At 34.6% G+C, this 27,479-nt stretch overlaps 2 protein-coding genes across 3 annotated transcripts; both read left to right on the top strand.

The window, feature by feature from the left end:
* The first annotated feature begins 10,556 nt into the window (after window positions 1-10,556).
* Window positions 10,557-13,094, top strand: LOC125676635 (toll-like receptor 4). The gene has a single exon (XM_056160806.1). The coding sequence runs from the start codon at window positions 10,557-10,559 to the stop codon at window positions 13,092-13,094; it is 2,538 nt and encodes an 845-aa protein (XP_056016781.1).
* Window positions 13,095-24,892: 11,798 nt separating this feature from the next.
* On the top strand, window positions 24,893-25,990 carry LOC130052469 (cell death abnormality protein 1-like). Of its 2 annotated transcripts, XM_056157553.1 has the most exons (4): window positions 24,893-25,066; window positions 25,154-25,279; window positions 25,429-25,500; window positions 25,660-25,990. In XM_056157553.1, exons 1-4 carry the CDS (start codon window positions 25,015-25,017, stop codon window positions 25,884-25,886), a joined length of 477 nt encoding a protein of 158 aa, XP_056013528.1. In that variant the 5' UTR covers window positions 24,893-25,014; the 3' UTR covers window positions 25,887-25,990. The 2 variants fall into 2 exon arrangements, with proteins under 2 accessions (XP_056013528.1, XP_056013527.1); XM_056157552.1 differs by having other exon boundaries at window positions 24,893-25,279; window positions 25,660-25,984.
* The last annotated feature ends 1,489 nt before the right edge of the window (window positions 25,991-27,479 follow it).

A 27,479-nucleotide genomic window follows, 5' to 3' on the forward strand; every position in this document is an offset into this window, starting at 1 on the left:
TCCAATCAGAAATTGGGTATACTTACAATTCGAGAAACTGGAATCAACTAGCTATTCGGAATGGAATTAAACTTTATTTCAAAAACAAATATCAATCAACTACATGTATAAGACTCATTTCTACAAACTGTTTGTTCTCTGTGAAATGTATACTACATTTTATAAGCCTAGATCGAGTTTTTTGCAAATGTTGCTGAATAGTGTATTTTCTACTATATCCTACCCAATGCTTACGGTGATATTGTTGTTATACTACATATGTTCCTACATCACGGTTCTACGTGCCTGCTGAATAAAATAAAACATTCTAATCAACATAAATCGGAATATATTCGTCTTCATCAGCTGATTTAGCATTTCCAATTGTTTTCTCTGTGGTAAGATTGATGCCCCAATGTGTTACTTTCTTCACAATTTCCAACTAGATCTAAATTTCTCAGTTCATGCAAAATGAAAAGTCAGTAGGCAAGGACTATGGAAATTGACACGGAATGTCCAAGCGTATTTCTATTTTTAGAATATGTAAATTTTATATTTTCTCTTTTTATTTTAATTATGCATATAAGGAATCACTGATTAGTTCCTTTTGAAAACACTTTTGTGCCCATCATAGATTCATGACGTAATACAATGGTAGATCCAGAAATTTCTTAATGGGGTGTTAGTAAACGGATGGGTGTCTGGGGCTTATAGTGTGACCCCAGTTGGCTCAAAACAAAATTCTAATGGAGGACTCAGGGGCAAAGCTCCCTCAATCACTTAATTCTGACAAAAGAAGACGCATACATGTCAGAGTTTTTGGACGTGTTTCTATATATGTGAAGGGTGTGTACCTAGCCATTGTCAAATCTATACATCGCTTCAAAATTATTAAAACTCAAATTATTATATTTTTGTAGATAACTTGTGAATGATATGTTTCCGTAATATGTTTCAACGTAAAGAAGGACAATTTAATAGGAATAGTTCCTGGTTTGAATGAAATGTTCGGATGTCATTAATTCTTGACATTTGATTGTGTTTTGCAGTCAAGTTTTAAGGAAACATATATGATATGCAATGATAGGTGTATATATATATATATATATATATATATATATATATATATATATATATACATGTAAGTACTTCGTTACTAGCTTGCAAATACTTATATATATTTAATTGCTCTGATAACATTTAGAAATTCATTTCAAAATTAAGGATTATCTCCCTCGTGCAAAGCTCTTATCCTTAGACGATTTTGACTCCACTTTGTGGCATTCTGTTTTTCCCATAAATAGCTCTAGCAAGTTTATCGTTATTTCGGATTTCAAACATTTTGGTTGAGCATCACTGAAGAGACATTATTTGTCGAAATGCGCATCTGGTGCATCAAAATTGGTACCGTATAAGTTTAACATTATGACCCTTGGGTTGAGGCCTCTGCTGGTGAACTGTTAGTCCCCGAGGGTTTCTACAGTCCAGTAGTTAAGTACTTCGTTACTAGCTTGAAAATACGGATGCATATTTAATTGCTGTGATACAATTTAGAAATTCATTTCAAAATTAAGGATTATCTCCCTCGTACACGGCTCTTATCCTTAGACGAATTTGACTCCACTTTGTGACACTCTGTTTTTTCCCATAAATAGCTCTAACAAGTTTATCATCATTTCGGATTTCAAACATTTTGGTTGAGTATCACTGAAGAGACATTATTTGTCGAAATGCGCATCTGGTGCATCAACATTGGTACCGTATAAGTTTTACATTATGACCCCTGGGTCGAGGCCTCTGCTCGTTGACTGTTAGTCCGCGACGGTCTCTACAGTCCAATAGCTAAGTACTTCGTTACTAGCTTGAAAATACGGATGCATATTTAATTGCTGTGATAAAATTTAGAAATTCATTTCAAAATTAAGGATTATCTCCCTCGTGCAAAGCTCTTATCCTTGGACGAATTTGACTCCACTTTGTGGCTCTGTTTTTCCCCATAAATAGCTCTAGCAAGTCTATCGTCATTTCGGATTTCAAACATTTTGGTTGAGCATCACTGAAGAGACATTATTTGTCGAAATGCGCATCTGGTGCATCAAAATTGGTACCGTATAAGTTTAGCATACAGGTTGAAACATTGACCAATGATATCCTTTATAATAAATCAAAATAAACAATCGTTCAAATAAAATACCATTAAAAATTATACAATGCTAATGAAAAAATAAATAAATGCAATACAGATGAAGAAAATAGAATGCATATGGAAAATTATACAATGCAAATATAAACTATCAAATATTTCAACGTTTTTAAATCGTTTCTACGATTTGCTAAATCGTACAAACGATGTTTTTGGTTTTTTTTTAGATTTCGTATAAACGGCTTTTTAAATCGTTTACTTTCTATGATTGAGTAAATCGTACAAACGATTTATTATAATTTTTGAAAGGTTAAAATGACACGGACAGACCTTCGTAGCTGATAAGGAAGACTCTATGTTGTATTGGATTGCCATGCTTTATGGTAATATACTATGTTCTGCATGTATGAAGTATCTGTCGAACTTAAGGCAATACAAGCCTTAACTGACGGTAATATTCAACTATTCAAGTATATATGCACCAATTAGCAGCTATCGGTATAATAACTGTATATAGGGTTATTTTTGCCCCGTGTTATTTTCACCTTTCTCCACTTGCAGTTTCGCCTCGTTTTAAATTCGCCCAAACATTGTTGTGTTAAAAGGGAGATGTGAGAGAAAACAGTTTCGTCCACGCTTGAATTCGCCCAATGACAACGAGGGCGAACGGGGCGAAAACAGAAGGGGGCGAATATTTCCCTGTAAACAGTAGTATGATCCGAAATATTTCATGAAAAAATAAACAAGGATATACTTCTTGTGAGCATACCTAGCATGAGCGTTTCGTACTGCTTGTGAGCATACCTACCATGAACGTTTCGTACTGCTTGTGAACATACCTACCATTAGCGTTTCGTATGAACCGCTATAGCCTCTGTCGCAATCGTCGTATACTCGGACACGGGGATGATGATTGTCGAACATAATCGGTCTGTTGAGACCGAGGTCATACAAAGATGGAAACTGGGGTAAGTAGCTACATGTTTCGTTTGTTTTTAAAGATAATATAGTTTCATGAATGACTTTAAGTATCATAAGCGTAATAAGATAATAGTTACGCAAATGTGCCACTCAAATGAAAGTTTGATAATGAATTTTCTATAAAATTTGCATATTACACTTGTGCAGTGCCTCTTTTCCGCATTCTTCCGAACAGGTAATCTCCGAGATCAATTCACAATGATTCATGAATCGAAATTGACAACCAAATCTCAATTCACGAATATTTTGCTGATTCGACGGATTTATTGCTTCAGACCCTCTCTGATTTAATTAGATTATATAAATTTAATCACACATATATTATTCTATTTTTCAATTTATTTACCGCCAGTTACAGGTTGTATTGTTTAAATATAACCACTGATTTAATATAGACTATATAAATCCCACAGAAAAATACAAAATCGACAAGGGGCTACCATGTACCCCCAAGAAAACACGTAACATAGGATAGTGACTTATAACATAGGCCTAAATAGTGTATGTGTTTCAAACTATCTTTAAATTCTTAATTTTGGAGATAGCATAGTTTTGTTACATAGATGACTATCAAGGAAATTCAATGGTGACTAACTTGTGGATATTTTGAAGTTGCAGCCACCTAAGCTCTCCATGTAGTAAGCGTTCTTTGTTAAAATCTTGAATTGATAAAAGGACCCAGGTTCCAAAGTCTCAAAAAGCAAGGTATTGTTAATAGATGCTTGTTTCACAACGGGGCTGATACTTTCTCCCTTCACGGCAGACACTGTTACAAAGAATACATATGCTTTACAATGTGAAGATATCACATTTCTTATTTTCAGAATGTTGAATTATTCTATCAACAGCGAAAGCTGTAAAAATATCGATTTTACATTATAAATTGCAGTATTTCACCATTGAAAACGTGATAAAAGTAAATCTACACAAACGTCCTTGCAATGATATTTCATTTCTGTCCTTCAATTGCAATTTCCTACATACACATATCTTTTGATATAAATGTATCGGCAATTTTGGTTCATATTTTTCTGTATATTGCAATCGTACATGTTACATGGTATATGAACATGTGACTGGTACAACTACACTATTCATGTACCTGTAATAAATAATCTTAAACATTTTGCCTCATAGACCTAAACATTATCCGCCCTGTTTGGTTTCACTTGACAAACTGTCTATTGCATTTATATATATATATATATATATATATATATATATATATATATATATATATATATATATCACGCTATTTGAATTAAAGAAAAAAAAATTTCACCCTGTAGAGAATATATCCATTGTCACCAATGGTTACTTTGATGCTTAGATAAAAAATATTTTAACTGCACACCTGTGTGGAAAATGAAAGTTATTTGCAGATATTACTGTAATGGAATCAATGTGTTAATATACACACCATTCATATTGTTTTTTTCAGTTTAATATTGTTTTATGTACTCACGTCTGGGTGAAATTTTTATCCTGCAAGTTTTTTATTTCGCCGATCCATCCCATCCTGTCAAGTGTATTTGTACTGTGTAGGGAACTGACGAAAGCAGGGGATGCAACGTGTAGAATGTGAAGTGTGGTCCCATTTTTTGTTGATGGAGAAAACACAAAGGAATAGACACAGTTAGAACTGGAGATGGTATCAGGAAAGTGGAGAAACACTCTGTCTATCGTGTATGGATCATGCAGATGAATGGAGTCGCCGTCCATATATATAACTAAGGAAATTGACAAAATGATACTTTAGTATTCACGTATTACATATTATCCAGAATAAAGATATGCTTTTTCATTCATTTTCCATTAATTGATGATACACTGTAATGAATATATGACGTGCTTTAGAAGTATATAATTGATATGAAATTTCCATTTACGATCAAATTTTTTTTCCAATTTATAAGATGAAGATATAAGGAATGAATGTATAATTTGTTAATATCTAGAAGGATAGAAAATAATTATGTAAGATGAGCAATGTCCTTACGATTGATAGATTCAATGATTACGGTTTAACCCGTTTTGGCACAATTTCAGCCATTTTACGGCGGTTAAGTAATTGAAATATGTTTGCTTTTGAGTGTTTGATTTTTCCTGACAACCCCCAGTAAGTCTACTCTTTTTCGAAAAACAGGGAAATTATTTTTTGCGTGACAAGGTGGTTGTGATCCTTGACACGGGATACCCTTTTACGACAGATATTAATTTCCTTATGCAGACATATATATATATATATATATATATATATATGTGTGTGTGTGTGTGTGTGTGTGTGTGTGTGTGTGTGTGTGTGTGTGTGTGTGTGTGTGTGTGTGTGTGTGAGCATTAGCTATCTAATGTTCTTTAGCTTTTGTCTATGTATTAATTAAAATGAATCAATCCTCCTTACAATCTGGCATTAAGGGCGATGTTTGAGCATATGTCGAAAATATCTAAAATAGTAATATAATTATAATAATAATAATAATAATTACAATCGAAAATAAAACTTCCGCATTTCAACAATTTAGAAATGCTAATAAAGAAGACTTATACAGACTTATCGGGGTAATAAAAATAATGAAAGAATGCTTGCCGCGCTGAGTAGAAAATGAGAGATTATTCCCAGTATGGTATCCTTTCTCAATGGGGTCATCATTCGATCATTCGTAAACCAAATAGTACAATTACTCCGGTATGAATACAATAAAAGACAATATCACAACTTAGCACACAACTTTGTTGACATAAGCGATATACACAAAGATCGTTCAATTGTTACAAATGATTGTTATCTGAGGTATGGATAAGAGGAAATAGTGATGTTGTGAAATGATTTGATTTCCCTCTCTGTTTTAGTTTTGTTGGATTCAGATACAGATAGTTTATTGCCAAATAATTAGCTCCTAAGGGCATATACATGTTTACACATTGCCACTAGTATACCATAATTGATCAACAGCTAACAGTACCAATGCAAAATGCATAGGAAAGGTATAGTGATAAATATTGACATTGATCAAAAGTTGTCTTCGATAAAGGCTTTTAATTACTGGGAAGGCGCGGTAACTCTTGTAGCCTTGTCTACCTTAAGCGTTTTTGAGACCATGGGTACTAAGCGCATTGTATGACCGATTCAAGCGTAAAATAAACCTCCTTTCTGGTTATAAGTCTTAACCGCTTGTACGAAAAGGACATCCGAGATTTTCACCAACCCACCCTCCCGAGTTTTGACTGCGTTTCTTTTATGTTTTCAGAGACTCGTGCTTGTGAAAAGACTGATCCAGAGTGAACTTAATCTGGCTAAGGAAGGCGGATGTTATTAATTCCTACCTTTTATCAACATCGCATGGGCATTTGTGACATTGTGTACTGCTCGCGGTTACTATGTGTGATTCCTGTCCTTAACGGGTATTAGTAGTTATTGGGGAATATGTATCGTTAAATGTGAACGGATGACAACCGTTTCTCAAATTTAACGCTGCATCTCTGTCTGTGGTGTGTGTATATATACTCTGTGCTTGATTTGGGTGCAAGGGTAGGATGAATCGGATATTGTGCGCTATATAGTGCTATATAGTTGCATTGCAGCTCGTGAAATGCCATTAAGATTGGGGTAATTTAATTTATAACAGTCACAATCTGGGACGGGGTTTAACAGAACTCGGGGATTACCACGATTGAGGATTTTGCTTATGTCTGGCTCTAAACTCTAGGTATTCCACTCTCAGTGCTGGGGGATGTGGGGTTACCTTTGTTTACCTTAGGGGCCAACTTAATCTTCAAGGTACCAAGTCCAAATGTTTTGGCCTACCCCTGTGTATGGTACTAGAGGAGGCAGGATAGAGTGAGGACTGAACCCGTACTTGGATTTTCTCTTCATATGTGGTATTCTCTCTTTGTTACGGTATCAAAAGGTCTCGCTCATCACGGTTACCCGCGAATGCGGCTTCTGTCAATTGAATTCTCGGTGGCCCTTTCAGGCAGTTGGTGAATCTCTGGGTTCCACCGGGGCAATTTACATATTATGTAAGTAGCCACAAATTGTAATTGCTCTCGTTCATTCAATAAAAAGTTTACAATTTATGACTTGTTTTATTAGTCACTACATCTGGAATTGATGTCATTATATTTATATCCATAAGCATGCACCTTTCATTTTAAAATGTTAGATAATGAACGCATGAAGATAACTAACAATGATTAATTTCATAAATCTTATAAAGAATACGAAATTAAGAGAATGATAAACACAGACCTCTGGATATATCAGAAGTGGGAGCAGGTGCCCAGACACCATTCTGTCCACTGATAGCTGGTATTAGCAAATTATAATGTCTTTGCTGTCATCATAGCGGATATAGTAGCTGTTGATGATATAGGAAACCTTAGTGAGATACATAGATTAGTTAATCATAAGGCTGATCTGATCGGCTGTTCCACGTCATTAATATATAGAGGTGTCCTGTATATTCCAGTGCTGTTTTATGTGCTGAGTTACAAGAAACATGAGGTACTGCCCCAGGTATCACAAGGATATATTGTTGATTTGGAGAGTGCAAGTATATCAACATGCTTAGTTGCTTACTACCTTCTTTACAGTATGTTTTACCACCAATATTTATGTATCAATGACATTCAGCAATTTCCTCTGCACCTTATGATTTATGAATTGGATGCTAAGTGTGGCCTCCTATACATTTCATGAATGTCCTCCATAGGTGAGTACGTTTTTATCACAAAGATATCACTTGATGAAAGAATCTTCAAACACAGAATCATCCTGCTGTTCATTGTCGTGTTTTCATTTTACATGCCATATTTGGAAACGCTAATATGACAAACACAAATGCAGCTAAAGTATGTTCAGTTGGTCTTGAAGTTAATATCAAAAAGGTATTGGAGTTCCTCATTAACAATATATCCGTATATTCGATGGTGAGCAGGTCTTCCAGCAGGCTATTGGAATTCCCATGGATACGAGTTGTGCTCCTTTATTAACTGACGTATTATTATATTCGTACGAGGAAGAATTCATTTAAAGCTTCTATATGAAAAACTAGAGATAAGGCACAGTGATCAATCCCATAACTCCTATAAAACACAAAATGAAGAGTTGGGCAAACACGGGCTGTTGGACATATCAGAAGTGGAATCGGGTGCCTAGGAGGAATACGATGTTTACATTTTTTCGAGTTTATTGGGATATAAGGACTCGACATATGAGTGAAAAATGTTCAAAGACACAACACCGTTGATATATCTCATTACACCAAGGTTTAGTTTAATGGTTCATATTAATTATAATTTCTTCATCGGAAGCATTGTGCACACATTTTTGTATTTTTTCTGTAATGATAAAAAAGCGTTATGTTTGCAAATACGGGATTTTAGAGTCCAAATTTGGCGATGATTTGCGTTTAACAAATTCAGATGTGATGCATCTCATGAATCCTGTAAAGAATATAAGATTAAGAGAAAGGAAAACATGGACTTCTCAATATACGATAGGTATTTTTCGTGTTTTTCCTTTTCTTAATTTTGTATTCTTTACAGGATTCATGAGATCAGTTACATCCACAGTGAGGCCTATACCTCACATTTACTAATTCCGTCCATACAGCTGTGAAACGCATTGAAAGTTATTTCTAATTCATCTTTTAAACGTTGTATCTTTATGGTGGAGTTCTTTTACATTTAACCCTAAATTTTCTATGTTTTTGCAAAACTTTTTGTATTCAACAATTTGAGGTTAATCTGTCACAGAAGACTAGGAAGTAAACTTAAGTTCATACCAAGGGATGTGGACATATTGTAAATGAGGATCATAGTTTTGATAGAGATAAATAGGGAAATCCTTTCAAATTGAGGCAAGTGCTTTGGAACTCAAATTAATGTATAGTTGAATACGAAGACAGCACGCATCATTGTTATATGATATATATTATCTCGAGGTTTAATCTGATTTCAAGTGGAACAACAAGAGATGTTACACGGATGGATGATCGACGGTGTATTTCTAATCCCTATAACAACCAATGTAAGTCAGTGTTACCCAGCGATTACACTACTTGATTTAATGCAAATAAAATGCATCTATGGAGATAAGAATAGTCCACGATATTAGATCATTGTCACACGATTTTGTCATCTGTGATAATTCTTGAGGAATATCTTTCTTATGAATTCCTTAAGAGAACGATAGACGAATTTCAAAGTTTTCAAAAGACCTTTTAATATTTAATCTTTTCACCTAATTATTCAAAGTATGTATCAAAGTTATTATTTGGATCCTATACCGTTCATTTCTTGCCAAATGTCCTAATTAAAACATTCGTTACGAGAAAGAAAAAAAATAAGAGTTGAGAACCTACCGGTATGTAAACCCATGTTTTTTTTCCTTTCTAAAATCTATTTTCAGAACAACGCACAAGATACTTTAACACTCATACTGCAATATACAAGAGCAAATGCTGTTGAATGCATGGGGGGAATATGTATTTTGTAGCAATTTAAAGCGACTTTACTAGTCATTTAATTAAAAAGAAAATATTGGCTTAGACACGATAAAACTGCTCATAATATCGATGTTTCACATTCAAAATACTATAATTAACGAACAGAACATTTTACTGGTGAAATTTTGCTTCCTCGACAAATATAAGAGCTCATTCGGATTCTCTCGAACAGTGCACTGAGCATAATATCACTTATCTTTCGACTGATAATGACAGATGCAACAAAAGCCTGCAACGGATTAAACGTCATAGTATTGCTTTAACAATATATCTTGTATTTTTGCACCGCAAAAAAGTTATTTATTGTTGAAATACTTGTACGTACATTAATTGTACCGGAGTATATCTCAGGGGCGGGAAAATTCGTCGAAAGTCTCATCATTTAAAATATCTTTTTTAAAAAGCAATCAACAGTGCATATTGCAAAGTTTGTGACTAAACATACAGTACACATTTATCTTACGATATGTAAGTGTTGCTATATTATCGCTTTAATATTTTACGTTTACGTCTCTTTTTGGTTAAAAACGATTATCCCAACAGCTGAACCAAAATATTTAATAAGGTCGATAATTTTTTTAAAGTACACACATTCACAGGATCTAAAGTCGGATTAGGGGTATTCCACGTGGAGAGGAATTCATTGCTGTTCCTTTCACTAGTAAGATAACCCCGACAGCACTATGTGTTTGCATAGTACAGGCAGTTGACATTCTTGCTATGTTGTTATGTGTGTCACAACAAATTGCATAAAATGGGTATTATCTTTGAAATGCATTTGAGTTGGAGGAAAATTCGTGGTTTTTCACCAAGTTGAGTCGAACAGAGAATTGACCTTGCCAGTACATTGACGAAAATAGTGGAGGTGTGTTATTCATCTTGAGCAATATTTGAAAACATGGAGCTGTTTTGGAGATATTACCTGCTCTATATTTTTTTTACTTATGAGTTACGCTGTAGCTGAAAATAACGGGTATATTTGCGTGTTTGGATCTGTGAATTGTTCTTGTGAACATATACAACACCAAATGAAAGTCGACTGCTCCAATACGCATTTCAAAAGTGTTCCACATTTTTATAAAAATGTGTCCTGGATTGATTTGAGCGATAATGACATTGAAAACATCAGCGGTCCTTTTCCGGAGACTGTGTCGTACATAAATCTGTCTCGAAATCAAATAAAATCATTAGGCAGTAATACTTTCCGTGGATTACGAAATCTGTCATCATTGAATTTGGAGGGAAATAAGATTAACATAACCCATTTATATGGACTGTTTGCAGATTTATATTCACTAACTGAACTGAGTCTGAAAAGAAATAATCATGCAGACACAGTAGTTCTTGACAAAGTCTTTGGAGAACTGAAATCATTGGAGGTTTTAAAAATTGATGGAACAGAAAACATCACCTTTGGAAAGGGATTTTCCAATTTAACAAACTTATCCAAACTTGATTTGTCTGGAATTACGGGACATTGTTCATTCACAAGGATTTCTCAAGACATGTTTAAAAACATGCCTAAGTTAAAATATGTAGATGTTTCAGCATGCAATATTATCGACATTGAAAAAGGTGCATTTGGAGTTTTACCTTTGCTTCAATATCTTGATGTTTCCCACAACAAAAGACTCGGATTTGCTTCACTTCCAAATATCACACATAACCTTAACCAGACATCTATTGATATTTTACATATCAATGGTATCATGTGTTTGACTGGAACAGGCTCTAAAATCCTCAGACATCATCTGATCAACATAGAGAATACCAATCTTACCGAGATACACATTGAAAAGAACAGACTCGAGCAATTCGAACCAGGTGTGATGAGAAAGTTTACTAAAACACTTAGAAATTTGTCACTAGGAGAAAATAAACTGAGCCAAGGGAGATACATTATTGACTACTTTTTTCTTGAAAATCTTCGTGTTTTAAATATAAGCGTTCAGTTACGACCTCCTCCATATCCTTCATCCATATTTGAAGACTGCGAGGAGAAAACTGACCAAAGTGACTATGCTCTTGGAAATCCAATTAAAGAGCAAAGAAAGGTCACGATCAAGGCCCTTTATGCAATACAGAGGACGTGGAATAAAGCTTCTGATTCAAAGTATCAACGAAAACCCCTATATACAATGCATTTGCCTAAATCCCTAGAAATATTTTATGGGAATGTAAGTCGATTTTATGAGAACATTCCCGAATTTGGAATAAATGGCTCTAATTTGCGTGAGGTCTATGGACAGAACAATTTTTTCTACTCGTGGAATGGACCCGTGCACGACATAGAGGGAATTCAAATTATTGACTTGTCCAACAGTCTCTGTTCTTACATCTCTCCACATTTTTTTAAGTATGCTACTGGTTTGAAAGTACTTAATATATCAGAAAATAATATTGGTGAAAGTTTATCGAAAGATAAAGAAGGGAAAGCATTTGAAAATCTCACATCTATAGAAAATCTTGATTTATCACATGATAACATTGCTTCATTATCTACTCTAATGTTTGAGAATATGCGGAAGTTGCAGAAATTGAATCTGAGAAATAACCTGTTATCGGAATGGCGGGTGAACATCGACCATTTGAAAAACATGAAGTATATAAACCTCGCAAAAAACAGACTCACCACTATTGAGGAGAGATACCGACGCTCATTGGAAACTTTATTTCTAACATCAAACCTTACTGTAGATCTATCGGGAAACAAGCTTCTATGTTACTGTGATAATGTAGACTTCCTGTCGTGGATCACGCGTAATAGAAGAAACTTTGCACATTTTATAGACTATGAATGCTCCTCGACAAGTTCTGAAGAGTTTGATTTTAGGAATTCAGAGCATTCATTGCTGTCTTTGAAAGGAATTTGCAAATCATATATTAGTATATACATCGCGACATCTGTCGTTTTAGCTTTTATTTTCAGTACAGCAGTTGGAATAATTCTACAGAAAAATAAATGGAAAATTCGTTACCTAATTTTCAAAGCAAAGCAACGTTTGAGACAAGTTGGGAGATATTCCAATGATTTTTCTTCATCTTCAATTTCTTATGAATATGATGCAATGCTTTCGTATTCAAGAAGTGAGCTAACGGACTTTATACCTCGAGTGGAAAATAATTCTAATAGAAAAATTTACATCAGAGACCGAGATGAGCCCTTGGGAGTAGCAAAGGGTCAAGCCATTGTGGATGCTATTCAGGACAGCAAACGAGTGATCTGTTTAACATCAAAACGCTATCTCAAATCAAAATGGCGAGACTATGAATTGAATATGGCAAGAATGGAAGCAATAGAAGGTAGAGAAAATTTGAAATTCGTTCATTTGGTCCTTTTCCCTGAGGTGTACAACAGTGCACTTCCAAATTATCTTGTTGACCTGGTCCGAGACGAGTGTGTGACGGAATATCCCCAGGAGTCATGTGCATATGACGACTTCTGGGAAACTCTAAAAGCCCTACTTGGGGAAGATTTATGAAATATTCTTTTGTTCTTTAAGAACAATTCATTGAAATAAATGTAATTCCTAATTCATTCATTCCATTTTCAATAAGAAGCTAGTAATATCTTAATGTTCTCATATACTGTATGTCAGAACCTATAGCTGGAATGAAATGATTGATGTAGGAAAATCAAAGACCTTACACACAATTAAATGTGTGTTTTTAAGAATGTACTGTAATTGGTATTACAAAATTAATTTCTTCGAGAATGTTATTTTAGCTATCCCATTAATGATAATCATAATAGTTAACATTATAGGAATTATGATTTCAAGGTCGAAAGAGCATCAACACATTTGAATTGATACCATCACTAGTACATGATTCCAATGGATTCTAATTTGATTTCATGTCTCATTTTCTGGTTTTTGTTTCCTTATATCACGTCCTCTGCCTCCCAATAATGTGGCGGATAAGTTTTTGTTTACATTAATCTTTCATCACACAATATAGAACATGTCATTGATAAAAGCAGTTGTGAATCACCCATTTCTCAAAGATTAGTACGTAAAATAGTTACCGGTAAAACCAATTTTCCAAGTTGTTCGTTCAAGTTTTGCTGACAGTAACAATAACAAGATACATGTATTAAAATTGTAATTCAAACTGGTGATGTAGATATTGAAATTTGCAATCCTAAATGTACTGTAATCTAATGTTAAATATTCATTCATATATTTCGTATCTTCTTGTAGGCTTTAACTCCACATTTAAACATTTGAAATCTTCACAACGTATTTGCAATGTGTAAAAAGAGAATTCGAATTTAAACGCGGAATTCAACCAGGCGACAAATTCCACCGGGTTCCTTCTAGTCGTGATACATTAATTCATGTAGTGAAATAATGCAAATTTAATTCATTTCCCAACGTATAATAAAAACAGTTCCGAAATATGTTTTTGATATTCTAAAAGGAGAGTCTTTTTTGCATATCCGAATCTGGATTGATAAAAATGAAACAACTACCATGACGTAACAGTTCATTATAACCTGATTACCATACCATTTTTTTCGTGGCAGTAACTCTACTACGTACCGTATTTTTAGTTATTTACGTATGATACATGTACATCTAGTATTGTATATCCATGTTAATAAATATCAAATAAAATGTTAGTAGATATCAGTTATTTATTACCATTTGCTCTGTCGTAAACATGTGTCTTATTTGATATATAATGCAATGTCTTAGACAAACATTATCTTGTTTAAAACTAACAATGCTTGATTAATTCTTGACTAACGGTGGATGCAGTTTTTAACATCTTTCTTCGTCAAATGTTGGAAACAATGCAAGTGGATACAGTATTTTGATAAATGTCTTTAAATATTTCAGCCGTGACGGGATAGTATGCTGTAGTGGATACCAATGGAATGAAGCACACAGAAATTATACGCGTCCGCATATATTAGAATCCAAGTTAACACATAACAGCAAGTTCATAATCAATATAACTTTGAAGTATTTTTACATACCGTTCATGGATCATGGCGGGATACGTGAAGGTACATTGTAATATTCATTGTCGCAATATCAAATATGCTTAACATAGAAAGTTAGTCTCGTAAAATGAAGAAAAATAAAGTAGATAAAGACACACATTTACCCATCCACCGGACAAACCCTTTCTTTTTTTTATTTTTGAAATTGCGCCAAACGTCACATGCATGTACTGAAATAACAAACTCCAGACCTAAATTCCCATTTTTTTACACAAATATTTCAATTTGTACTTACATTTGTCATTTTTTTTATATGTGCACATACAAGACGCTATTTGCGTATTTTAAAACAAATATTTCGATCTATCAATAAGACTTTTTCATCAATTGTCTTATCTTAGCGCATAGTGGAATTATAAAATCTGATATTCCGGAATATTTTCGCATCACCCACATTTGATACCAAGATTACATACGTGCCCTTGGACAGGGCTAGTATGGCAACATAATAAATATGAAAAAAATATGTTTACAATCTACTTTCACAATCAGGGGAGATAAATGAAATGCATGGTTATGTAGTCCATAATACCCTCTCCTAAAACTGAAATTCAAGTCAGGGGTCTTTTGGCGGCTGGGGTTGTCGGAATAATTTATATGTTTCAAACTTTCATTTTTCGTTCTTTTATAAATGAATAGAAACTGTGCGCACATTTTGAAAGATCATCAACATCTGCACAAAGAACTCCAAGTTTAAACTTAATTGCACACGTGTGACATTCTGGATAGGCTATGATACCCAGATGGCTGTTAAGGTTTATTGGTCTCTTTTTATCAATTTATGGGATCATTGTAATTCGGATTTTCAATTTCATTAAGTGTTTCTGGGATGATGGTGAAAAACACAATCTCATATCACAATATCACGTCCACTTCTGCTTCATACTTAGATACTTTATTGAAAGTAGACATTAACGGCAAACTGACAACTCAACTGTATGACAAACGGGATGATTTCAGCTGTTTATATATCTCAACTGATTCGACATTCAAGAGCTTGTTCTGCGTATAGTCAATTTTTAAATCGAGGTAAGCTACTGACAAACAAGTTGATGGTACAGGGGTTTCAACAGTCTCGATTGAAGTCAGCATTTCGCAAATTCTATGGTCGTTATAACGATCTAGTTCGTCAATGCAACCTCGCATTGGGTCAAATGCTGTCTGACGTGTTTCATACCGATTGTTAGGCCGTTCTTGACACACTGATTTTGACTGCGGATAGCTATGTTTATCTGATGAGGATATAAGGCTCACGGCGGGTGTGAACGGTCAACAGGGGATGCTTACTCCTGCTAGGCACCTGATCCCACCTCTGGTGTGTCCAGGGGTCCGTGTTTGCCCAACTATCTATTTTGTATTGCTTATAGGAGTTATGAGATTGATCACTGTTCGTTATCTTCACCTTGCATCTTTCATGAACCGCATTCATATAAAATTGTTTCTGATACAACAGTGATAATAGTTCTCGACAAAAACAAATCATATCTATATATATAGTATGTACAATATCATATACTGTATATGTGTTACAAAAATATATATGATACATGAATATGATTGATATATATAAAGTAATGCCCTATAAGGTACCGTGGCATCAAGTTACCAACTTCTAAAAATGAGCCAAATTTGACCCTGTGTGTACCTTCTTCTTACCTCATATCCAATTTTACAGATTGCTCGACTGGAAAGTATGGCAAACATTTTGAGTTCCTTTGTCTTTATCCAAACCATGGAAATGAATGTCAGTTGGTTTGTCATTGTGATGAAGTGTTCTGTGATCCTTCTAGTAGATGTGCAGGTTTATTGTATACTGATCCTCAATCCAGCTTCAATGTGTTCATTTTCCGTTCTAATTCCGCTTTAACATAGGACTTCTATTATGTAAGAAACACGTTTCATTAAATGTCTTGTGAATGAATAAAAGAACTAGAGTTTCTTTTGTTTGTGGAATAGTATTCATCATTGCACAACACCGAAATATCAACTGCACCTGCATCTGCTTCAAGTACAATTTATAGCGGTAATGTTTAGTCGTTCTTGCAAGAATACACTGAACTTTAATTAAAATAGTAATCACATTAGTTTTTCATGTGTACAAATAACATGTTTATATCTTAACCTCCTGCACATTTTGATTTTCAATTGTGTAAAATTTTCTTTATATCATAACAGAAGCTGCAACAGAGACTGCACCAAAACCTACAAACATCCTCCATTTGGACAAAATGTGCGATGAAAAGAGTGCAGACGTAAATGAAAGCAATTCTACATATTTAATTGCTGGTATTATCAGTCTTCTGATCGCTGTGAGAATGTTGCTGATCGTGTACGCAATGACGTATTTTCATAAAGTCACGTGTATAGTTCAGGGAGATACAGCGAGTAAAGGCATACTTTAAAATAATAAAACTAACGACCCCAAAATTCAATCGAAATATGACCGAATTGTTTATCTTATATGAACATGTATCTAAAACAATAACAATGCAATAAAATACTCAAGTTTTGTAGTATTCACAATTCCTATCACTGCCGATTAAAAAAAAAAACCGCATACTACTAAATTTACGCTGAATCTCATCAAATAATTTTTCAAAGATGTTTTTGGTCAAGAATGAATGTTCTAATTGCTCGTTCTAACATCTAATGCTATTATTTACTTGACAAACATTATATAGAATTCGAGGACAATGGAACGTGTTTTCATAAAATCTTAAAACAGTCTATATAAATATCGATCGTTGTAATTTCGTGTTGCACGTGTTGCAGACACCAGTAGTCTATCAAATGTTGTATATTCCATAGTGTTGTCGTTATACGTAAACGCTTTATAAAATTTGTCGCGTCTGAATGATGACCAACGCAACGATGGAATTTGGTTAATAGAAGCAGGCGTCTCATGATTTACAGTTTCAAGAGATTGCAATGTAGCACAAACACCATTTATCACCTTTGGAGCAGATATCAACACCATGGTTCAAAAATGATCGTCATAGAGCAGGTCTACCACACGTCAGATAATCAGCACATCATCACTTCATCTGGTTGCGTCATTGTTAACAATTCACAATAGCGCCATATAAACAACTATCATTCCTATGATTCACAAAATGAAAAAGGTGAAAAGAACGAATAGTGACTCTTATTAGGAATACAAATTCACAGTAGGGCAACCACGTACACCTGGACATACCAAACGTGGGATCAGGTGCCTAGGAGGAGTAACCATCATCTGTTGACCAGTCAAAACAGTCATAATTTTGATCGAGTAAACAAAATAATCCATAGTCAAATCCGTGTGTAAACAACTACCTCAATAGCATTTCTTATAATGGCGGTATGTAATGTTAAATTACACTTTCATAACGGTAATGAATTTTGCAAAATGCAAACTTTAAACGAAAATATTGAAACCCCTGCACCATCAATTTGTTTATCGGTAGCCTGGGTTGTTTTTGTTTTTAAAAAAAATGACCATACACAGAACAAGCTCTTGCGTATCAAATCAGACAAAGGGCATAAACACTATGTGCAGATTTTAATGGAATATTACTACATCTATATGGGAAGTTAACGATTGGTAAGCTGATATCATACCGTTTGTTATAAAGTTGAATTGATATTTTGCCGTTGATATCCATTTTCAATAAAATATCCAAGTATGAAGTAGATGTGGAGGGCTCTGTTGCATATTTTATTTTGAGTTTGCTGGGATGAAAGGCGAAGATAATTAATAGTGATCAAACTTCCACAGGGAATACAAATTTGGTCAAACATGGACTCTAGTACATACCAAAGGTGGGACCAGATGTCTGAGAGATATATGTGCAGTTTTGTGTCCCAGTTGAAGAACCAGCAATAAATCTTGATGGTGGACAAAACATTTGAGTTTTAACTACATTTTAATGATTAAGTGTTGAATTCAGTGCTCATTTCACTCTGATCTATTACATTCAGTGTTCAATAAATTCTGATGAGTATTATATTAAGTGCTCACTGTATTTCAGTTTCCATTATATTTAGAGTTCACCACACTTTGATTATTGACTATTATATTCAATGTTCACTACTAATGATGAATGTCTAATATATTCATAGTTTGAGCCCCGATCCTGTCATGACAGTGTCCAACCTATGATTTAAATATAGACACTGACTGCTCCTTCGTCAAACGAAGGCAATCACAGGTCGTTTGGATATGACCCCCAACACCGATCCCGTGTCACAACAGGCTCTGGTATGTTAAAGAACATTAACTGCTACAACACTGAGCGCTAAGCATATGTCTAAATGTGTGGAACTTCACCTACAGGTGGCAATGTCCCAATGACAGTGAAAAATTATCAACGTACGTAAACGAAAAAATAACCCACACCGTGTACTTTTATTACAATTGTGTGTCTGATTAAACCATTGACGTCAAACCATATTCTAAATCTGACTATATAGATATTTGCTCATAAAAGAAGTCAAATCAGACTCTAAATCTAATTCTATAGATCTGTGTTAAGATGACAATATTGAAGCCTTATCAAACTTTAAACATGACTACAAATCAGACTCTAAATGTGATTAAAACTTCAATGTTAACATATTCTCTTCCATATATCTATATGAAAGCTACTGCTGACAGTAAATTTATTCCTTCTGTATATTTCCTATACTTATTGTACGAGTTAAAACTCTCTGTACATTTCATCAACCAATGAATGAATATTAATAAAATGATTTCAATTCAATCTTCACATTTTGTGCAATCTTTCCTGAAGGAATATGACACTGAACATACAAATAAAAGGAGACAATTCAGAACCTCTTCTGAATATTTTGCATATAAGAAATCCTTAATGATTCATCTTCCTCTTATCATTCATTTGGACGGAAACAATATACCCATGCATGGACACCAAGTGTACATGTGTTTTAATGATATTTTGATCACGTTTAATAAAGATTAACAAACAGGTGAACACTTGAATTTTGAAGAATGAGGAAAATTTATAACCGTGTGAAAAGTACTTCAAATAATAAAAAGAAATGTTGATCATATGCCAACCAAGCCTTAAAGTCGGTCGTGGTGCACCAATCCATCTAAGATGTGAACTGATGTGAACTGATTATGTATTTCTCTGATAGTGAGGCTGAAACAAAATGTCGGAACAATATCTATCTATGATGATAAAAAGTCCAGGAAATCATTTCATCTACTTTTACCTCTGAAGTACGTCATGGTGCACCAATTAAGTTGAAATTGTTTAAATGTAAATTGATTAATTATTTCTCCGAAAAGGAGGTTGTGACTAAATTTCAGAGAATACCAATACTTGTGACCATACAAAAAAAATCCGGAAAACTGTTTGACCTTTTGTAACCCACAAAGTACTGTAAATCATAGTGCACCAATCCAGCTGAAATGCTACCTCCACTTGCCGTCCTCCGAGAGGAAGCCTCTGACTGAATATCAGGGCAATATATGTATCCATAATGAAATAAAAGCCCGGAAAACTGTCTGACTTATTTTTAGTCCAAAAGTATTTCAAGGATTTATCAATCCAGCTAAAATGTTAACTGAACTTGTATTCCTATGAGAGGAAGCTTTTGACAAAGTATCAGGGCTATATCTGTATCCCTAATAAAAAAAAAGGGGGGGCCCGGAAGAATGTTTGACCTATGTTTCGTCAAGAAGTAGGTCAAGAATGGACCAATCTACCTGAAATGCATACTAAACTTGTCTTCCTTTGAGAGGAAGTCTTTGACTATTTCAGGGTAATATCTGTATCCTAATGGGGAAAACCCGCAAAACTGTTTGACCTACTTTTAGTCCTTATGTAGGTCACTCACGGACAAAACAATCCAGCTGAAATGCAAACTGAACTTGCACTTCTCTCAAAAGAAGCTTCTGTGTATATTTTAGGGCAATATCGGTGTGACGACAAAAAGATCGGAAAACTGTTTGACCTACTTAACGCCCTAAAGTGGGTCAAGGATGAACTAATCCAGCTGAAATACAACTCCATTCTTACAATTATTGAGGGAGATATTGTGAACAAATTTCAAAGTTGTACATGAATCCGTTATGGAAAAAAGTCCGGAAAATATGACTTGGGACGGAATGACGGACGGACAGCCAGCCAGCCTGGCAGACGCACGAACAGAGCTGTAACATAATGCGTCCCGTCTAATGACGGGCGTATAAAAACTCCGCTTCAACTTCCTTAATGACTTGATGCAATATTATACACGCGTTGTATTTTCTTTGTACAATACCAATATGTATCTAGGCTGAACCAGTTACCACTTAAGTTGATTTTGTTAATAGCAGGTTACCTAATAATATGAAGCGTGATATATGTTCTCATTCGACTGTATGTTTCTTAATAGGATGCACTCTCTCTCTCTCTCTCTCTCTCTCTCTCTCTCTCTCTCTCTCTCTCTCTCTCTCTCTCTCTCTCGCCCTCTCTCTCTTGTAATGTTATTTATTTTATTGTGCTCGTTTCCTAGATGTTGGCAATCATACGGAGTGAAAGTTATGGAATACGACACTGAAGAAATGCACAGTTAAGTATAACACCTTGTGAAAGTCAAACCAACGCTGGGGGCCTGGATTTTATACCATCGTTATAACTAATGCAATGTAATATCACTGGCAACTAGTTTCACTTTAGAATTATATATTTATTTCAGGCCATGAATAAAAGTTATATTCTTATTATATATTATTAACTATTTTTATGTTTAGAATGGGATGTGGGTTTCGAAGGTGACAACTACCAGATGGCATGTCATTATCCTAACTACGGAAATCAATGTCAAGTGTGCAGTACCTGAGAGCAATGGAACTGTAGTTTTGTTACTGGATGTAAGGGTATGCAATGACCGTTACATATAATCCAGAAATAAATACAGGGGACGTCAAACTCCTTTACTTTCCAGATGAAAGGTGAAGATAACGAACAGATATCAATTTCATTCTTTTAACTATGAATTTCCATATATTTCAAATGAGTCACCAACGATTTCACCAAGCACTACAGAAACGTCTTTTCCCGTATAGTTATTGACTAAAACTCTTAAAGGTACATTACATGATATTTACCAAGTAACTGTTGATCGTGTAAAACATACACAAATATGTAACATGATCCCACTTTCTAGCATGTCGTTCTGGATACACCGGGTCTGACTGTAAATTAACTTGTCGGTATACAGGTTACGGGGTCAGCTGTCAGTTACAATGTGAATGTGAAAAGGAGCTTTGTCATCGTGTAAAAGGATGTGGAAGTTAGCAATGTCAAGCAGTAATTTTGTTGTTGAAATTGAAATTCACAATAATGATGATAACGTACACAGCTTTAATCATATACCTATAATGACTAATAGTTCCATTTCAAACAGCTCTCACACATTTGGTATACAACTCATTCAAGGCAATCTATCATAAATTGTCATATAAAATGTGTAGCCATTATATGGTTTTTATTTTGTCAGTGTTATTATTTCAAAGAACAGAGTATCTTATCAGTTTCAATTTCCAAATGTAATCAACTAGTAACCATAGAAATTGAAATAAGTAGTATGTTTGTTATATATTATAACAGTTATATACCAGTGCGGCAAATTATAAGCAGTATAAATCGAACATAGTGTGCAAATTAATTCTTTTCAAATTGTCATATGGTATTTGTTTAAATATAATTAGTGGTTGTAAATACAAATATGGTCTTAATTCTTTGAATTCATACCCACCATTATATATTATAAAAATACAATGCTACAGAACCTCCAAATTAAAATAGCAAATTTCAATAAGTATATACATGTGATAAACCTCAAATTCATTAAAACTGTACAATTTTAATGTATTTAACCTACAGCCACTACGTGTAGTGTGAACACCTCAGAATATGTGTTCTAATCTACAGTACCATGGTACTAGGCATGGTTGCAGTCTTTCAGTTTATCATTTATATTTTTCTTCTAATCTGTTATTACTTACAGAATAAGCCTAATACAGTCATAGACGTAGTTCTAAAACTTAGAAATGAGGATAACCGTATATTTTTCAATTTGCAAACAATTCATGGCAAAAAGCATATCGCATTTAACATTAGCCCCCGTGACTACTATCTTCATTAAAAGGTAAAAATAGAACGTTGCTTTGTTGTTTAGAACGTATACGAGACCGTTTAGGGACAGCATTTATTTGTAACGAACAAAAACTTAAAATGTCTAGAACCAGGACAAAAAGGGTTGCCTGAAATATGTTCACTTTTAACTTTATGATAATATTAAGGAAAATCTGTTGATTGACAATTAAAAATCTTTAAATTAATCGTCAGATATTTCGAATATTAAAAAAATTGGTATGAATGCAAGGTGAAAATAACGAACAGTGATCAATCTCATAACTCCTATAAGCAATACAAAATAGATAGTTGGGCAAACACGGACCCCTGGACACACCAGAGGTGGGATCAGGTGCCTAGGAGGAGTAAACATCCCCTGTTGACCGGTCACACCTGCCGTGAGCCCTATATCCTGATCAGGTAAACGGAGTTATCCGCAGTCGAAATCAGTGTGCCAAAAACGGTTTAACAATCGGTATGAAACACGTCAGACAGCATTTGACCCAATGTAAGGTTGTACTGACGAAGTAGATCGTTATAATGTGTTTGCCTAACTATCTATTTTGTATTGCTTATAGGAGTTATGAGATTGATCACTGTTCGTTATCGTCACCTTTATAGGAGTTATGAGATTGATCACTGTTCGTTATCGTCACCCTTATAGGAGTTATGAGATTGATCACTGTTCGTTATCTTCACCTTTATACATGTAGGAGTTATGCGATTGATCAATGTTCGTTATTTTCATATTTCATGAATGCAGCATTCATACGTCACTACTGAGAAGGAATAACGCTGATTAATTGACTGAGAGCGACCATTTTGTAAACTGAATAATCTTTCTGAAAATAATGGGAACCTGATGTTACACTGGTTTCAATAATCTCGTTTAAGGTGAGCATTTCTTAAAATTAATGGTTCTTTAAATGATCTAATATGTAAATACAACCTAGTGTTAGCTCAAAAGATGTCTGCCGTGTTTCACATTAATTTTTGTGTGGTTATTTACTCGCTTCTTTTGACTACGGATTGCTACGTTTACCTCGTCAGGATAGAGAGGACCCAGGACAGGTTTTGGAACTGTCAAACAGCGGTAAAGATTGATGCAGAAATATTCAATTGACCCTAGAGAAGACCCTTGATAATTCAGGAAGTATGTATATGGTATATCACTAAAATATCATTGTAGCTATCATAGCGAGCGCAGCGAGCCAGCGACGAGTGCTGGCTCGTACTGCGAGCTCTAATGACTAGAGCTCGGGAAATAATCCGACCTAAATCTCAACCTCTAACAAGAATTTTTTTTGACTTCAATCCCAGAAGTCCCTCGTACAAAATGGCGGATGGTTCGATTCGTAAAATGATAATTAAAAAAAATATTTGAAGTCTTACAAACCTTTCTTATTTGAAAGGAAAGGATGAAAATCATATTCTTCCCCCTTTCTTTTTAAAATATTGTCTAAAGAAATGTAAACAGTCACGTCACAACTACCAGGCTACGTCACAACACGCTCGTTGCATTTCCCGCTAAACTGGTTCCTTCATTGGCGAGAAGAGCAAGACAGTAATCCTAGGTATTGACAGTGAACCAGATCAGTTTTCCTTGTTTTCAATATAAATTTTTTGAAAATGTATTCAGATATGCTGCGCTCGCCCCAACGGTCACACTGTAATCATATTATTAACGCTGTATACAAAGGAAAGAGATTTGTTAAGACAGAACAACATCAACGTATTTCAATGGATAAAATCACTACTATATGATATCAATGAATTTAAATTTATTTTCACGTCTCTTTTTGTGGTTTTTGTCTCCTTGTATCAGGTCGTCTGCCTCCAAATTATGTGAAAGGTAAGTCTTTTTCATTCATTCTCCAAAATATTGCGTAGTACAACATGGTTTTTAATACAAAAACAATAATTCATCATTTATTTTGTAAGAGTATTATGTAAACTAGTCACCAGTACATTCACATCAATTTACCAATGTGTTATTTAATATTTCCTGACAATAAGAATAGCAACATACATACATTACAAATGTAGTGGTAAAGTTATTACATTTCGTTTTATTTGTACGTAACACTACGTGTATACATTATCAAAACAAACGATAGAAGTAAATTGCAATGTTATTACCTCTTCTGATTATTTTCATAAATAAGCATTATTTCTGTAAGTTGCACGGAAGGCTTTTATGGTGTGAACTGTACTACACCTTGTCCAAAACCATATTTTGGCTCGAATTGTCTACCTAAATGCATGTGCAGTAGTGAAAACTGTCACCACGTTTACGGGTGCAGAACTCCATCAGGTGAGGAACAATTACTAACATTTAGCTTTTTTCTTGCTGAAGAAAGGCTCTATCCTGTTTCAGATTACCTCATATTCAATTTTACAGAATGTCCGCCTGGAAAATATGGCGACTATTGTGAGTTCTCTTGTCGTTACCCAAACTATGGAAATAGATGTCAGTTCTTCTGTCCTTGTGATGAAGCGTTCTGTGATCCTTCAAGTGGATGTGCAGGTTTATTGTATAGTCATTTTCAGTCCAGCTTCAATGTGTTCATTTTCTATTCACATTCCCTTATAATATAAAAACTCTATTATATAAGAAACACCTTTAATTAAATGTCTTGTAAAGGATTTAAAGAAAATAGATTGTCTTTTTTATAGATGATTATTCATCATCGCACAGCAGTGAAATATCAACCGTACCTGCATCTGCTTCAAGTACAATTTATAACGGTAATGTTTTAGATATATATTTGCAGGTATACACCGAACTTTAATTAAAACAGCCATCACATTAGTTTTCATTTGTTCAGACAACGAGTAAAGTTTATATCTAAACACCCTGCACACTGTAATTTTCCATTGTGTAAAGTTTTCTTTATATCATGACAGAGGCTACAACAGAGGATGCACCGAAATCTACCAGCATCCTCCATTTGGACAATATGTGTGAGAAAGAAAGGGGAAATATATATGAAAGTAATTCTACATATTTAATTGCTGGTATTATCAGTCTTCTGATCGTTGCGGGATTATTGCTAGTTCTGTACGCAGTGGTGTACCAACATCAATTCACGTGCAATGTTCAAGGAGATACGGCTAGTGAAAGCACACTTTGAAATGATAAAACTTACGACTCTCACGTTCAATCAAACTATGACAACATGAAACATTTTTTCTGAACATATATCTAAAAGATTAATAATGCAATAAAAGATTCAAGTTTTGTTTTATTCAGAATTCTTATCTATACCGCTCAAAAACAAAAAAAGACATAGTAGTAATTTTACGCTGAATAACATAATTTTTCAAACATGTTTTTCGTAATAAAAAAAATGAACCGACTAATTACTCATTCTAGCATTTAATGCTATGACTTACAGGACAATGATATGATATAATTTGAAGAAAACAGAATGTGTTTCCAAAAAATCTTAAAATAGTCTCTGAAACTCTCGACTGTTGTAAGGACCTATTGCACGTGTTACAGGCATCAGTAATCTATCAAATACACGGGTTCTCTATATTTCACTGAGTTTTCGTCAAACGTAAACATTTTGAGAATCGCCGCGTTCAAATGATGTCTAAACCAAACGATGCAATTGGATGAATAGAAGCAGATGTGGCCTCATTTACAGTGACAAGAGATTTCATTGTTGCACAAAGCATCATATCTCACCTTTTGGAGTAAATATCAACCATGGTGGTTCAACAAATGATCGTCACGGAGCAGGTATACCACACGTGGGCTCACTAAAACAGGATTCCTTCATCTGCTTGCTTCATTGTTAACGATTCACAACAGCTCCCTATACAACAACAATCATTCCTAGGATTGGCAGAATGACAAAAGGTGAAGATAACGAACAGTGACCAATCTCAAAAATTCTTATAGGGAATAGAAATTCAGAGCAGGGCAAACACAGACCCCTGAAAATACCAGAGGTGCCTAAGAGGAGTAAACATCCCCTGTCGACCGGTCACACCAGCCATCATCTTGATCTGGCAAACGAAGTAATCTTGTGCGAATCCGAGTGTGTACAACGAACTAAATTAGTATAAAACATGTCTGACAACATTTCACCCAATGGCAGGTTGAATAAGTAAATTATATCGTTACAGCGACCATGAATTTTGCAAAACGTTTGAAACTCCGTTAACATTAAATAGTTTGTCAGTAGACTGCGTCGATATAAAAGCTGATGATACGCGGAACAAGTTCTTTTTATCACTACACGTTGGTTACTATATATTATATTCAATGTTCACTAATAATGATGACTGTCTATCATATTCAGAGTTCGAAAACCGCTCTTCTCGTGGCCTTATCCAACCTATGACGTAAATATAGGTACTGACCGTTCCTTTGGCAAACGAAAGTAATCACGTGTCTTTCGGATATGAACTACAACATAGAGATACTGTGCCACAGAAGGCTTTGGTATGTTAAAGATCCTTCATTGATACGACCCTGAACCCTAAGCATAGGTCTATATCTGTGGTTCTTCAACAATGGGTGGTGACTTCACAATGAAAGGGGAATATAACTCCTATAAACAATACAAAATAGATAGTTGGGCCAACACGGACTCCTGGACACACCAGAGGTGGGATCAGGTGCCGAGGAAAAGAAAACATCACATGTCGACTGGTCACACCCGCCGTGAGCCCTATATTACGATCAAGTAAACGAAGTTATCCGTAGTCAAAAT

The sequence above is a fragment of the Ostrea edulis genome, chromosome 3 (assembly GCF_947568905.1).
Source record: "Ostrea edulis chromosome 3, xbOstEdul1.1, whole genome shotgun sequence".
NCBI classification, from domain to species: Eukaryota; Metazoa; Mollusca; class Bivalvia; order Ostreida; family Ostreidae; genus Ostrea; species Ostrea edulis.